At 47.0% G+C, this 16,671-nt stretch overlaps 1 protein-coding gene across 2 annotated transcripts in view; it reads right to left on the reverse strand.

Moving 5' to 3' along the window:
- Positions 1–16,671, reverse strand: part of adamtsl3 (ADAMTS-like 3) — a 327,965-nt gene that overhangs the window by 52,234 nt on the left and 259,060 nt on the right. For both annotated transcript variants that reach the window (XM_078427555.1, XM_078427554.1), the window contains exons 18-19: positions 5,240–5,450; positions 137–316 (exon numbers count right to left, since the gene is read on the reverse strand). In XM_078427555.1, coding sequence (XP_078283681.1) covers positions 137–316; positions 5,240–5,450 — 391 coding nt within the window. The remainder of the gene's footprint in view (positions 1–136; positions 317–5,239; positions 5,451–16,671) is intronic.

A 16,671-nucleotide genomic window follows, 5' to 3' on the forward strand; every position in this document is an offset into this window, starting at 1 on the left:
GTTCTGTGGCATTTCATTAACTGTTGGGTGGAAGGTATGAGATCATATGTAAACCACATGCCAACAAGAAACATGAAGGCAGAGGAGAGAGACAATGATCTAGCAAGTGTTTGATTGAAGGGGTTTACGGCTCTACCTTGGACCATTTCCCCCATGCCAGATGGGGCGGGCAGTCCACGTCCCCACACGGTTGCTTCATCTGTGGTTTGTGATCAAGGCACAGCTCGTCAGGAAGGCTGACAGAACTTCCACCAGTCAGGAGCTGTCGGCACCGGACCTTGCGTGACTGCAAACCTCCTCCACATGTCTGCGAACACTATTAAAACATTTCAGAAGAGGTGAACTCAGCATTAAATGTTGAACTTGCTCGTTATCCTTTTAAGGACATCAAAGAGAAAATATCCAGATCAATAAATTCAAAAAAGAGATTTAATAACCTTCAACGGTCCAGATTTTCCCAAGAAGGGCGAGCAGTTCCCACTGTCTCCCCGAGTCACAATTTACTTTTTTACTTGAATTGAGTGATAGTGTGGAAACGGGCCCTTCGGCCCACCGAGTCCGTGCCGACCAGCGATCCCCACACATTAACACTATCCTACACACACCAGGGACAAGTTACATTTATGCCAAGCCAGTTAGCCTACAAACCTGTATGTCTTTGAAGTGTGGGAGGAAACCAAAGATCTCTGAGAAAACCCATGCGGTCACGGGGAGAACGTGCAAACTCCGTACAGACAGTACGTGTAGTTGGGTTTGAACCCGGGTCTCTGGCGCTGTAAGCGCTGTAAGGCAGCAACTCTACCGCTGCGCCACCGTGACGCCCAGAACTTTGCGTCTTTCCAATAAATGTGATGTAGGTGTTGGTGAGCCACTGCTCATCTCTGTCCTGCCTCTTAACAATGTTTACTTGCACATTCAATGTCTTTCTCAGCTCTGTGCTTCACAATAATATTTGAGAACCAGATAAAATATTGATCATTTGATTTTTGTTTTCAAGCACATTATCAAATAATTTTCAAAGCCTCTGAACATTGTAACCGGTTATGGCAGTCAGCTGAGCTAGAGGTAGCTATTAGCAGCCGTCAATGTTATTTAGACTTGACTTTTCTTTAGATTTTAGAGATACAGCGTGGAAACAGGCCCTCTGCCTGTCCACTGAGTCCGTGCTGACCAGCGATCCCTGCACACTAACATTATCTTACACACACCAGGGACAATTTACAATTTTTCCGAAGCCAATTAAGCTACAAACCTGTACGTCTTTGGAGTGTGGGAGGAAAATGGAGCACACGGAGAAAACCCACATGGTCACAGGGAGAACATACAAACTCCGTACAGACAGCACCCGCAGTCAGGATCAAACCCGGGTCTCCAGCGCTGCAAGGCAGCAACGTTACTGCTGCCACACTGTGCTGCCTGCCCTCTTTGGCATGTCTGTGGGAAAGGCTAATAAAACTGCAAGGCCCTGCAGATTCATGATATGGTTGGTCTTCACATGGACGGTCTTGTGGGGGGCAGTTGCTGAGTGAGGTACTGTAGTGGAAGGGCGGGAGCTTAGTGGGTGTGGTGGCACCTTGTTCATGTGACTTCCTCCATCCAATCTCATGCTGTGAAAGTGCGTTTCCACGACTTCAAATGGACAGGCGATTGTCAGTGTTTCCACTGATGTTGCCACAGAGGGCTGTGGAGGCCAAATGAGTGGATATATTTAAGGCAGAGATAGATAGATTCTTGATTAGTACGGGTGTCAGGGGTTATGGGGAGAAGGCAGGAGAATGGGGTTAGGAGGGTGAGGTAGATCAGCCATGATTGAATGGCGGAGTGGACTAGATGGGCCGAATGGCCTAATTCTACTCCTATCACTTATGACCATATGACCTATGTTAGTGTGTCACTTTTCTCCAATAACGTGTATACTGTATCTACCAGTCACATTGGGCTTTAAGTGCCTCCAGCAATACTCAGAAAGTGGATCATTTCTATCAAAAAGCCAGTCATGAAACTCTGCCAATGATAATCACAGCATTGGGTCAGCATCCGATCACTATTTAGACTAAATACTTTACGATATGTCTCCTGCAATACTGAAGTACGCCTCCTTGGATGGCTATCGAATATCTCGTCGATAGTTACAGATGATTCACGTTTACTGCAGTGTTTGCGTGGAGAGGAGAGGGGGAAAGGGGTTACAAGCTGATGATATCATACATTTTATTCCTGACTTCACCGCCAGAGTTGCCAACTTCCTCACTCCCAGATGCGGGACGAAGGATGATGATGTCACCGCCCCGCGCCCCACGTGACCTCACCTGCCCGGCCGCCATTGGTGGAGCGGGGCTCGTGGCCGCTGGCTGGGTGAGGTCACGTGGGGCGCGGGGCGGTGACGTCACCCTTTGTCCCGTATTTGGGAGTGAGGAAGTTGGCAACCCTACCAATACGGGACAAGGGCGGTCCCGTACGGGACAAACTAATTTAGCCCAAAACACGGGATGTCCCGGCTAATACGGGACAGTTGGCAACCCTATCACCTCCCGTCTGGACTACTGCAACAGCCTCCTCTATGGCGCACCCTCAAAAATCATCAGTAAACTTCAATACATTCAAAACTCCGCTGCCCGTCTACTCACCCACACCCCGATCCGTGACCATATCACCCCCGTCCTTTACAAACTCCACTGGCTCCCCATCCCCCAGAGAATCCAGTACAAAATCCTCCTCATAACCTACAAAGCCCTCCATAACCTGGCCCCATCCTACCTGACCGACCTCCTCCACAGGCACACTCCCACCTGCACCCTCCGCTCTGCTGCTGCCAATCTCCTATCCCCCCACATCCGGACCAAACTCAGATCCTGGGGGGACAGGGCTTTCTCCATCGCTGCTCCCACCCTATGGAACTCACTACCCCAAACCGTTAGAGACTCCTCCACACTCACCACATTCAAAACATCGCTGAAGTCTCACCTGTTCAGTACTGCCTTCAACCACTGAAGGTCACCTCACCTTCTGTCTCCTTTCTCTGTTCGTTTACTTATTTACTTATTTATCTATTTATTCATTTCCCTATGTTCTCTAAAGCTCTGTAAAGCGTCTTTGAGTATATGAAAAGCGCTATATAAATAAAATGCATTATTATTATTATTATTATTCACTGTCCATCACATTCTGCAGCATTTAGTTCCGTGTTGAATGTCTTTCAGAGCTGTGCACTTTACAACGATATCTCTGGACCTGCCTACTTACTCTTCTTCGAATCACGGCCCAATTTCCAAAATGATGTCCCTATTGTAAATACACAGCTGCTTCATGTCAGCACTTCCAAGGCAAACGACAATGGAGATATTTACTCCAAGTTATGTTGAGAGTAACTATCACCTCCTCACGCTGGCAATGAACCAGAATGGAGAATGGAGTCAACAGTCTGCACCAATTCCCCAGCCATTCCTTCCCAGAAATAAAGGCCCAGCTCTGGCAACTTGATAGCCCCTGGCAAAGACACTTGCTCGTCATGTGGTTGATTGCTCACTTGTGAAGCCTTCAGTCTGGGTGGACCTGATCCAACTGAAAGTGAGCATTCACCATCAACACTCAGCCACCAACCTGTATTTTCAGGGTTAATGTTACTGTAACTGGGCGCGGGGGGGGGGGGGTGGAGTAGCTGGACATGCCACCCAGGACTGTTCTCTACAACTCCACAAGGCTGGAACCCGGGTGGAATGTGAAACATATTTGGAGCAGGACCATCAATTTTTGTAAAACCTGGATTAAATTATAAACAGAAAATGCTGGAAATACTGAGCAGGTCCGGCAGCACCTGTGGAAAGAGGAGCAGAAACATCTCAGAGCAAAGACCTTTCATCTGCTTTACTTTTCACAGATGCTGCCTGAACTGCTGAATAATTCCAGCATTTTATATTTGTATGTCAGATTTCTGTTTGTTGATACGTGTTGTATCGCAATTTATTGCACATGTGACAACAAACCTCAAATTTCTTTTGTCCGCCATTGATCCTTCCTTTGTCCCGCCCCCCTGACATCAGTCTGAAGAAGGGTCTCGACCCGAAACGTCACCCATTCCTTCTCTCCAGAGATACTGCCTGACCTGCTGAGTTACTCCAGCATTTTGTGTCTACCCCTCGTATTATTTGTTTGACGTATAATTTGCGTGTCTACCAGTCTCCACAGAACAACTAAAATGGAATTTAAAGCTATTGTCAGATTGCAAACATCAGCATGTTGGATGGTGAACCGGGGTGATGCATTCATTGTGATCAAGGTCAGCTGCAAGAGGCACCCCCTGGGCACAAAGAAGGCCGGGAGAGGAGGGAGGAAAAGAGAGAGGACAGAGGAGGAGAGGAGAGGAGAGGAGAGGAGAGGGGAGGGGAGGAGAGGAGAGGAGAGGAGAGGAGAGGAGAGGAGAGGAGAGGAGAGGAGAGGAGAGGAGAGGAGAGGAGAGGAGAGGAGAGGAGAGGAGAGGAGAGGAGAGGAGAGGAGAGGAGAGGAGAGGAGAGGAGAGGAGAGGAGAGGAGAGGAGAGGAGAGGGGAGGAGAGGGGAGGAGAGGGGAGGAGAGGGGAGGAGAGGGGAGGGGACGGGGAGGGGACGAGGAGGGGGGAAGGGAGGGGAGAGGAGAAAAGAGAGGAAAAGAGGGAGGAGAGAGGAAAAGAGAGAGGACAGAGGGGAGGAGAGGAGAGGAGAGGGGAGGGGAGGGGAGGGGAGGAGAGGAGAGGGGAGGGGAGGGGAGGGGAGGAGAGGAGAGGAGAGGAGAGGAGAGGAGAGGAGAGGAGAGGAGAGGAGAGGAGAGGAGAGGAGAGGAGAGGAGAGGAGAGGAGAGGAGAGGAGAGGAGAGGAGAGGAGAGGAGAGGAGAGGAGAGGAGAGGAGAGGAGAGGAGAGGAGAGGAGAGGAGAGGAGAGGAGAGGAGAGGAGAGAAGAGGAGAGAAGAGGAGAGGAGAGAAGAGGAGAGAAGAAGCGAGGGACGTCGGTTCACGGGATGAACCGGTCGAGGGTGATGGGGGGAAGGCCCTGCAGCAGCCTGGGGCTCGCCTGGATCAGGAACCGCTCCAGTAGACCCAGCGTGCGGGTGGACTTTTGGAAACGGCACCAAAACATGGCGGTGCACACACGTGTAAATATGCAAAAGGAATATCACTGTGTAGTAGCACGTGTGACAAATAAAGGCCCATTGAACCGTTGAAGATGACAAGGAGTGTTCTGGTTGAGGTGACGGGGGTTTTACATACCAGCTGCCAGTCTCCATGATGCCAGGATGGTGGACAGTCTATCTGGTTGCAGGCCCGGACCTCAGGGGGCTTTGGATCCGAGCATTCCTCTTCAGCGACTCTGACAAAGTCCTCGAGGTGGTGTGCCACCACTCGTTTGCAGAAAACCTCCCTGGTTTGCAAGCCGACTCCACAGGTTGCACTGCACTGTTTCCACAACCTGGACTCCCATCTGATAAAGTGGAAGAAACGTAGGAGTTGGCACATGTCCGCCAGCAACATAATATACACTCTCAATACCAACGCATTGATGCGGCTGGTGAAGGTTTCGTTAGTTCAGATTTATTTGAATAGATTGTTGATAACTTGTGATGGAAGATCTAATCAGCTGCAGCCTGCAACAGAATGAAAACCTGGATGATGTTGTTGGCTAAGAATCTAGGAGTTCCTACCTCAGGAGAACAGGGTTCAAATTCACTGTAGGTAATAAAACGATAAAGGTCAAAGCTGACGCCACACTTGGCCGCTCCAGAGAACCTCAGTCGATTTTAGGAAAGCTTGATAAATCTCTGTAATTTACTCGTGAACACAATCCCCTACCTACTTTTCTAAACTGTGTGCAGCTGCTCAGAAATAGCATTTCTGCAAAACTAAATGTAGCTTTGTTTTGGAGCAAGGGAGATATTATGACTTCTGAAGGGCCGACAAAATAATTCTCAATTGGTCCATGCAGGTTTCTTGTAAAATCTGATCCAAGAAGGAGCAGGAGGTCCTGGAGTGTGGCTCGGAAAATGAGTTTAAAATAAAAGCAGAATAGGATCATGCGGAAATCTGTTTAGTGTATTGTCACGTGTACCGAGGTACACCAAAAAGCTTTGATAGACACTGAATGCTGCAGTAACTCAGCGGGACAGGCAGCATCTCTGAAGAGAAGGAATTGGTGATGTTTCGGGTCAAGACCCTTCTTCAGAAACCTGAAACGCCCCCCATTCCTTCTCTCCAGAGATGCTGCCTGCCCCGCTGAGTTACTCCAGCATTTTGCATCTATCTTCGGTTTCAACTAGCATCTGCAGTTCCTTCCTACACAGTGAAGTCCATGGGGTATCTGTGATGGAAGAAAGAATCTCAAGCCTGGACTGTTAGAACAGTTCCATCCTCCACAGACACTGCTTCAGCTGCCCAGTATTTCCCAGCATTCACTGCAAGGGCGTGTAGCTTTATAGCAGTGGTATCTTTTTGCTTTCAATGCTGGAGTTTTACTAATGCTGAGGGAACACAGATTCCACTACCTGTTGTCTCTCTAGAATACAAAATCAGTGCTTGCTCACTGATCAGAGTGAGGTGGAAGGCAGCTGGACCATAACTCTGGCCCAGCTAGCTGTAGGTGTGCACTCACTAGTAACACAGTCCACCTTCGCTCAGTCCACCTGGCCCACGGTCTATTCCCCAGAGCCGGTCAATCTGAACCTGGAAGGTGGAGTTTTAAGATGAAAGAGGAAAGATCTGAAAGCGATGTGGAGGGTTGGGTCGAGTATATCACACAGAGGGTGGTGTGAATGTGGAATGGGTTGCCAGAGGAAGTGGTGGAGGCAGCTGTGATTACAACATATAAACGACACGTGGACAAGTACCTGGATAGAAAAGAAGTGGAGGGATCCACTAGGTCCAAGTGGAACTAGCTCAGTTATGCAACATGGCCAGCATGGGCTCATCAGGTCATAAGGAATAGGAGAAAGAGAATTAGGCCATTCGGCCCATCAAGTCCACACCGCCATTCAATCATGACTGATCTATCTCTCCAGCATTACTCCAGCACTCTGTGAAACGTCACCTATCCATGTTCTCCAGAGATGCTGCCTGACCCGCTGAGTTACTCCAGCACTCTGTGAAACGTCACCTATCCATGTTCTCCAGAGATGCTGCCTGACCCGCTGAGTTACTCCAGCACTCTGTGCCATTTTTGTTTGCAAGCCAGCATCTGCAGTTCCGTGTGTCTACCTCATGCCCCAGTCACCTTGTTTCACGATCGCAGAGTTTCGTAATTTTAAAGAAACATTAAATCTCCTCTGAGCTTCTTGCACTTCACTGAAAAGCAGCTTCTCGTGTCTTTCAGCATGGTGGTACAACTCAGCATTAACACAGTGAATCTCAGCCACAAACTACATTTTGCTTCAGTGGCTTTCATACAGCAACCATTAGCATCGCAGAGTGGGAATACTGTAACCGGTTTAAGTGATAATGGAAATAAACTGTCGAAGATTGCAAACTGAACGGTAACATTGCCAACGTTTCTGTTTGTTATTATCACTTATTTACTTGTACTTTCTGTTGCTACTTATGAAGACCAGATTTTTGGCCTATGGTTTTGGCAGTTTTTACCTGGACTCAGTTATGTTTATGAACTGCTTACATTCATCTAATTATTCCTGCCCGCTTGTTTCCACGTTCCATGAGCATGCTTTTCCCCACATTTATCTGTTTAGATTGCACTGTTTGTCCTGTTGAAACTAGCCTCCAGCAAGATATTTATCACAGGCATGAAGATTCATTTATGTTACATCAACCATGTAACTTTTATCTACTCAACTGGCTGCTGCTTCAAAGCACTCCAAATAATTTGTCAAACATTAAGTTTATCTTTTCTGACTTTGACTAAACCAACAATTCCTAAATGCCTTGTTACTGCGCACCAAATAATAAATTACATCGAGGTTGAAACAGGCCCTTCAGCCCAACTTGCCCACACCGGCCAACTTGTCCCAGCTGTACTAGGCCCACCTGCCTGAGTTTGGCCCATATCCCTGTAAACCTGTCCTATCCATGTACCTGTCTAAATATTTCATAAACATTGCTTTGCGATAACATAGAAACAGAAAATAGGTGCAGGAGGAGGCCATTTGGTCCTTCGAGCCAGCACCGCCATTCAATGTGATCATGGCTGATCATCCACAATTAGTAACCCGTGCCTGGATTTTCTCCATATCCCTTGATTCTGCTAGTCTCTAGAGCTCTATATAACGTTGCAATGGTACCTGCAAATTCTCTGAGTTTTCCTACAACTGACCATAGAGTCATGGCTTTGCTTTGTATTTCTTTCTTTATTGAACTAGTGCAGTGGTCAGTGAACTATTGAATGGTCTTCAATCAAACTTTGCAAATTCAATGAAGAATGAGGCCAGAAAATAGAGCAAAGGTCACAGGTAGAACAGATCAATTGTGAATCAGGAAAGGACTCAGAGGCAGCTGACCTCTCTGAAGAGGATGCCACTAACATCATAACAAGAGAAGTTGGAAAAGATGTCCATGTTTGGTGGCAGACACAAAGCTCTGGAGTAACACAGCGGTTTCGGCAGCAACCTCTGGAAAAGATGGATGAGTCACCTTTTGGTGTGAAACACTTCTTCACACTGAAAGGAGTGGGGACTTGGGGAGAGGGAACCTCCCTACTTTCAGTCTGAAGAAGGGATCCAACCCAAAACATCACATCCTTTTTCTCCAAAGATGCTGCCTGGACCGCTGAGTTACTCCAACATTTTGTGTCCATCTTCGGTATAAACCAGCATCTGCAGTTCCTTCCACACTGACCAACATGCCCCATCTACACTGGACTCTGGGCAGATCTGGCACAATATTACTCAAGTTAGAAAAAAAGCAGAAACAAAGCAGGTAATTTGGCCACCATCTTTGAATGTTCTTTTGTTTCAGGAGTGGAATGAGTGGTTAGTGGTGTTACTGCGGGGAAGAAGGACTAAAAAAGAATTTCTACCTGGCAAGTGGACTCAACAGTAATGGATGGAAATTAAACGGTGAATCATTATCAGTGCAGCTTTAGAAACTTGTAGCAATAAACATGTAGAAAGATGTATTTCCAGTTGCAGAAGTTATCTGTGCCTCTACATTTTCCCACAGTTTTATCCAATTATCTTTGGTCTTGGCACAACCTCAAAATATGTTTTAAAAATAAGACTGTCACTAATTTATTGAAGAGATGAGCAAAATGTTAAAGTAAGTTCCTAAATTTTAGTCCAGAAACCAAATGTTGCTTTGCTAACAGGGAATATGATATGCATTACATGGTTGTAAATACGTGTTATACTATTAAATGAATACCAGACAGGGGCCTGAAACCCAGCTCGTGGTGTTTACGCCAAGGAACCCAGTGAATTTATTGTTCCCCAAACTGCCTCATATTAAACTACGATAGTTTTGGCATGGCTTCAGTACACAGATGAACATTTATAGTAATTATACAAACATTTCTTTGCAATATTTCCATTTAGACTGATACATTGATGTGCATCGATGTTTCATATCTTGCTGTTGCAATCTGGTAATTACACAGTCAAAGCTTTGATCCTCGGTGGTACGATCAACAGGCATGACATTGACAATAGACAATAGGTGCAGGAGGAGGCCATTCGGCCCTTCGAGCCAGCACCGCCATTCAATGTGATCATGGCTGATCATTCTCAATCAGTACCCCGTTCCTGCCTTCTCCCCATATCCCCTGACTCCGCTATCCTTAAGAGCTCTATCTAGCTCTCTCTTGAATGCATTCAGAGAATTGGCCTCCACTGCCTTCTGAGGCAGAGAATTCCACAGATTTACAACTCTCTGACTGAAAAACTCTCTGGGAGGGTGGGGGCTGGGGAGAGTGAGGGGGGTGGGGGTGGGGAGAGTGAGGGGGTGGGGGTGGGGAAGGAGGAAGGTGGAGAGGGATGGAAGAGATGAGGATGGGGAGGTTGGTATGTTACAGAAGGAACTGGTGTGCTGTTTTGTCAGCAGTTCACATATTGGCCTCAGTAGCCATTCAATTCCTACAATATCAGACTGGCCCCCTCCCTCACCCCTACCCCCACTCTAGTCAGTTTGAGGAAGGTGCCTGAGGTAAAGTCGAGGTAAAGGTTCATTCTCTGCCCAGATGCTGCCCGGCACCTTGAGCTCCAGCACTTGGTGTTTTGCTGAAGATTCCAGGTTCCTGATGTTTAGCGAGGCTAGTGGGAGAGTCCAGGATCAGAGGACACAGCCTCAGAATAAAAGAAATAATCTTTAGAATGGAATTGAGGAGGAATTTCTTTAGCCAGATGGCGAATCTGTGGAATTTCAGGAGCCTTTCAGTCTCCACTTTAAAAACAGCCAATGACTTGGCCTCCACCACCGTCTGTGGCAACGAATCCCACAGATTCACCACCCTCAGGCTAAAGGGTGCCAGTTAGTGTCAAGGGTGTCATGTATTTGCAAAGGCTGCCAGTCAGAGTTTGATAGACCTCTTGGGGCGAACAGAATCAAGGGATATGGGGAGAAGGCAGGAACGGGGTACTGATTCAGGGTGATCAGCCATGATCATATTAAATGGCGGTGCTGGTTCGAAGGGCTGAATGGCCTCCTCCTGCACCTATTGTCTATGTTTCTGTGTTTCAGTCAGGGTGGTCACAGGATGTGCAACGGCTCGGAAATGATTAGTCTAAAGAACAGTCGCACTGAAGCGGAATGAGTCGGCTGATGGAGGAGCTTTGGGTCAATGAATCTATTTTCAGTGGAGGCTGCCATCTTGCATTCGGGTTAGGCTCATCTTGCAACATTTTGCGATCACGTACACTGTGGTCTTCTCATTAAGTTGAACCCATCATCGTTACACCATGGACACCCCCTCAAGCACCCTCCAACATCCAATCCTCTGAAGAAGGGTCTCGACCTGAAACATCACCCATTCCTTCTCTCCAGAGATGCTGCCTGTCCCGCTGAGTTACTCCAGCATTTTGTGTCTATCTTCGGTTTAAACCAACATCCCATCCTCTGATGTCCTTTCTTCCGACTCCATCTAGTGTTGACCTGGTCCTCCCTCACTGTATTACAGTCTACCTTGCCTCCTGTTACCTGTGTTTACATGCTCACCACCTTTCCATTTCAGCCAACATCTACAACATCCAATTCAATGTAACTAAGACACTCACAGGGCCTCTTATATATGCATTTGCTGGCCTGCAAGAACTTGTAGGCTATTAAATCTCAATTTAACTGCTTTTTAATACAAACATGATCGAGACAGCGATCTTTATATTACCCAAGTTATTGACTGGAAATAATTATAGAGCTATTGAATAATAACGAGATCTCGGGGATATATGACTTAGGATGTAAGGGTTTCTTCAAAGTATTCTTAACGTAATAACTGTAATATCACATATCATGAAAAATGTATTATTGTTTTGTGCTCCACATCTGCTGGGCCTAAAAAAGTTTATTTATGTTTTGTTCCTTTATTTTTCTGTTCAATGTCATCCTATATTGTGATGCCAATACAATTAGCTTGCTGTTCTCAGGAGAAAACCATCTATTGTGGTGCAACGGTGGTTTCTGAGACCACATAACTTTATACTCATCTGAATATATTGACAAGCATTTCGTTTAGATTAGAGATACAGCATGGAAACAGGCCCTTCGGCCCCCCAAGTCCAGAAACGTCACCCATTCCTTCTCTCCCGAGATGCTGCCTGACCTGCTGAGTTACTCCAGCATTTTGTGAATAAAACAATCACCTGTACGCTAGTTCGATGTTATCCCACTTTTGCATCCAACACTATAGGGGCAATTCACAAATGCCAGTTAACCGACAAACCTGCACATCTTTGGAGCGTGGGAGGAAACCGGAGCACCCGGAGAAAACTCAAACAGTCACGGGGAGAACGTACAAACTCTGTACATATAGTGCCCGTGGTCAAGATCGAACATGGGTCTCTGGCGCTGTGAGGCAGTAACTTTACCGCTGCACCATCGTGCTTCCTCACATTTATTTCCATGGTCAATGGTCAATATCACATTTTGTCTGTGATGAAAGAGAGTCCTGCATTTTACATGAGGAGAACAATGTATCACCCAGGTGACCCCCACACCCACACGGACCTACTGCCCCCACGGTGTAGCACACAATGGCAGTGATAGTGCTTGACAATCATGACCAATGTTCACTGTTGAAGTCATGGTCCAGAACCGTGCCATGGAATCGGTTCTACATTTGGGGAGATGGATTATCTGGTAATGGGAAGGGATATTGAAAAGGCTTCAGGAGGATGTTGCCAAGACGGGAGAGCCTGAGCTACAGGGAGATGTTGGGCAGGCTGGGACTTTCTTCCTTAGAGTGCAGGAGGATGAGGGAGATCTTATCGAGGTGTAGAAGATCATGAGAGGAACAGATAGGGTAAATTCACAGTCTTTTACCCAGGACAGAGGAATACAAAACCAGAGGACATACATTTGAGGTGATGGGGGAAAGAATTGATAGGAACCCGAGGGGCAACTTTTTTATACAAAGGGTGGTGGGTGAATGGAACAAGCTGCCGGAGGAGGTAGTTGAGACAGATACGACCACAATGTTTGAAAAGTTTTTGGACAAGTGCATGGATAGGATAGGTTTGGAAGGATATGGGCCGGAAAGACTGGTGTAGATGGGGCATGTTGGTCAGCATGGGCAAGTTGGGCCGAAGGGCCTGTTTCCGTGCTGCATGACTATATGACTCTCACAGAGTGTGCTTATGCCTTACAACTAATTTGAACCATTGAACGATAGGCTGAAGAACAATTGTCATATCATTCAGGAATGGGAGTAAGAGTAATGCTCACTTCACATGTTAACAGAGGAAGTCACACTGCAGTAGTTGGCCGAGCTCAAGCTGAAATGTACAAACCTGTCCTACCACTTCTGATAAACTTGTCACCTGTCTGATGAGCATTGACAAAATCATAACTCATAGATGCAACAGATTGCGTCTAATGTTTAGTTTAGTTTAGAGATACAGCATGGAAACAGGCCCTTCGGCCCATCGGTTCCGTGCCGACCAGCGATCCCTGTACTCTAGCCCTATCCGACCCACGGGGGTGAACTACAATCTTTACCGAAGCCAATTAACCTGCAAACTCAAACGTATTTGGAGCGTGGGAGGAAACCGGAGCACCCGGAGAAAGCCCACGCGGTCAAGGGGAGAACGTACAAACTCCGCACAGACAGCACCTGTAGTCAGGATGGAACCCGGGTCTCTGGCGCTGTGAGGCAGCAACTCTACCGCTGCACCACCGTGCTGCCCAATGATTTGATGAGTGTATTACACTGACGCAAGGTTGCCAAGAGGAAATTGTTACTGACAGTGATTAGTAATATTCTTGATGGAGTTGCGTGGCAGTGGGAGATGCTGAAGGGTTGCTGCCGAATCCTGTTGCCATTGTTTCATACCTCACGTTGTTTCTCTCCAGACTTTTCGCTCTCATCTGTTTCAAGTTTGTGCTTCAAAGGGATTTTTTTTCCTGGCGTGTCAGCATTGCGATGACAATTTATCATCGAGCTACTGTTGGGGTTGGTGGAGGGGAACAGCTCTGGAAAGGATTATGTGCAGAGGTAGCTAAACCCACACTTTATCAAAAACAATCAAATATATACAGGTATGTGTACAGCTGGTGGGACAAAGGTTAGAGGAAGCAGAACCGATCTGTGTTTAATTCCATCTTAACACTTGATTACTCGTGTGGCACAGAACTCTATATGAAGAAGATAAATCAGCGGGTGTCAGGGGTTATGGGGTGAAGGCAGGGGAATGGGGTTAGGAGGGAGAGATAGATCAGCCTTGATTGAATGGTGGAGTAGACTTGATGGGCCGAATGGTCTAATTCTACTCCTATCGCTTATGATCTTACGATCTTATGAAGAGGGATAAGGCCTAATTCTGCTCCTGGAATTGATGAACTCATGCTCAACAGTTACTTCTCAGCTAAAGTTAGAAGCGATGCGCCTGTTCTTTATTACATTGCCGTATCTGGGATCTTGCTAGCTTTAAATGGCTCGCATGTCTCCACATTATTCTCCTTTTAATTGCTCCAAGGTGGTTTAGAATTTTCTGAGGTTGTGTCGGATGTTATATTAATGCAACTTACAAGTCTCTCTTTCCTCTGTTCTTTCAATTCTCCAGTTGACAAACACGCATGGAGGCACGGTGGCGCAGCGGTAGAGTTGCTGCCTTATACTGCCAGAGACCCGGGTTCCATCCTGACCACGGGTGCTGTCTGTACGGAGTTTGTACGTTCTCCCTGTGCCACATGGGTTTTCTGTGGGTGCTCCGGTTTTCTCCCACATTCCAAAGATGTGCAGGTTAGTAGGTTATTTGTCTTCTGTAAATTGTCCCTAGTGTGTAGGATGGAACTAGCGTACAGGTAATTGTCTGAAGAAGGGTCTCGACCCGAAACGTCACCTATTCCTTCAATCCAGAGATGCTGCCTGCCCCGCTGAGTTACTCCAGCATTTTGTGTCTGTCTACAGGTAATTGATGGTCGGTGCAAACTCGTTGGGCCAAAGGGCTCTATGTCCAAACTAAACTAAACATGTTGAGTCTAAATTCAGGTCCCGACCTAAACGATCGCCTGTTCATTCCCTTCACAGATGCTGCCTGACCTATTGAGTCCCTGCAGCACTTTATACTTTACTCAAGGTTCCAACATCTGTAGTCTCTTCATCTTCAACACACATATTTTGTGGGAAAATATTAAATCTGCTGGGCTGCTGTAGACCATTATAATATGCTGTCCAAATTTCAGGAATGCATATGAATTTTTGCTGGGTGTAGCTGTGTGCCAGTGAGGCAGAATGGGAATATTGCATTTCATCCCTTTGTTCTGATGATTTATAAGAACATTAGAGTTCCTGTGGAATTACTCACCAATGCCCAGCGAACATTCCACCTTTAACCACTACCTCAAACAGAGTCATTTATCCTCTTCCCTGTTTGTGGGATGCTGCTGTTGTGTTTGATAACAGAGACAAGGTGTAAACATTTGTGACGTTGAGATACGTTGATACAGGAATATGGTATATCAAATACCAGAGGGGCAGAGCTTTAAAGTAAGAGGGCCTCGTTCCATCCTGCATCTCTAAATTTGTGGGCAGCACGGTGGCGCAGCGGTAGAGTTGCTGCCTTACAGCGCCAGAGACCCGGGTTCGATCCCGACTACGGGTGCTGTCTGCACGGAGTTTGTACGTTCTCCCCGTGACCTGCGTGGGTTTTCTCTGAGATCTTCGGTTTCCTCCCACACTCCAAAGACATACTGGTTTGTAGGTAAATTGGCTTGGTATAAATGTAAATTGTTCCTAGTGTGTGTAGGATAGTATTAATACGTGGGGATCGCTGGACCCGGTGGGCCGAAGGGCCTGTTTCCGCGCTGTATCTCTAAAACTGTATCTGTATCTTGCTCCTAAACTCAACTCTGAACCAACTCTGAAGAAGGGTCTCGACCCGAAGCATCACCTATTCATTCTCTCCAGAGATGCTGCCTGTCCCGCTGCGTTACTCCAGCTTTTTGTGTCTATCTTTGGTTCAAACCAGCACCTGCAATTCCTTCCTAAACTAAACTAAACCCAACTCATTTTCTGCCTGCTTTGATGGAAAAACTCGTTGCTAAAGGAGGCCTGAAGGTTGCAGCAAAGGAGAAAGAAGAGGGAAGTGTGAGAGAGGAACAACAAAGTCAAGATGGTGCAACCTAGCAAGAGGCTTGGATAGAGTGGATGTGGAGAGGATGTTTCCACTAGTGGGAGAGTCTAGGTCCAGAGGTCACAGCCTCAGAGTTAAAGGATGTTCTTTTAGGAAGGAGATGAGGAGGAATTTCATTCGTCAGACGGTGGTGAATCTGTGGAATTCATTGCCAAGTCAATGGATATTTTTAAGGCAGAGATAGATAGATTCTTAATTAGTACGGGTGTCAGATGTTATGGGGAGAAGGCAGGAGAATGGGGTTAGGAGGGAGATCAGCAATGGCGGAGTAGACTTGATGGGCCAAATGGCCTAATTCTACTCTTATCACTTATGATCTTATGAAGAGGGATAAGGATTAATTTAGAGATACAGCGTGGAAACAGAGCCTTCGGCCCATCGAGTCCACGCTGGCCTTCTTACTCATCTACTCCCGGCATACAAGGGGCAACTTACAGAGAGCCAATTAGCTTACAACCCACACGTCTTTGGGACGTGGGAGGAAACCGGAGCACCCGGAGGAAACCCACAAGGTCACAGCGAGAACGTTCAAACTCCACACAGGCTGCACCTGTAGTCAGGATCATATCCGGGTCTCCGGCGCTGTGAGGTGGCAGCTCTACCTAATCACCACTGTGCCGCTCGAACGAGACGAGAGGGGCAACAATGTGGCTCCTTCCCGGTAGTTGAATAATAACAAACATCAAGAAGCCTTCTACTGCAGTACTTGGTCCATATCTTGAGGAAGCAGATATGAAGCATGGACGAGGAAACGATGGGTCAGGCCCAGCAGCTGGTTCAGAGATGGAACAATATAGAAGAACATCCCAAGCGATGGCCACAGAATGGCTGGTGACGGAGGAGTTGCAACAGAGAGAGTCATTAAACAAAGTCACGCAGCTTGAGAGAGGCAGTGGCTGGTCTAACACACCTACTCATTCCCCT

The sequence above is a fragment of the Rhinoraja longicauda genome, chromosome 33 (assembly GCF_053455715.1).
Source record: "Rhinoraja longicauda isolate Sanriku21f chromosome 33, sRhiLon1.1, whole genome shotgun sequence".
NCBI lineage: Eukaryota > Metazoa > Chordata > Chondrichthyes > Rajiformes > Arhynchobatidae > Rhinoraja > Rhinoraja longicauda.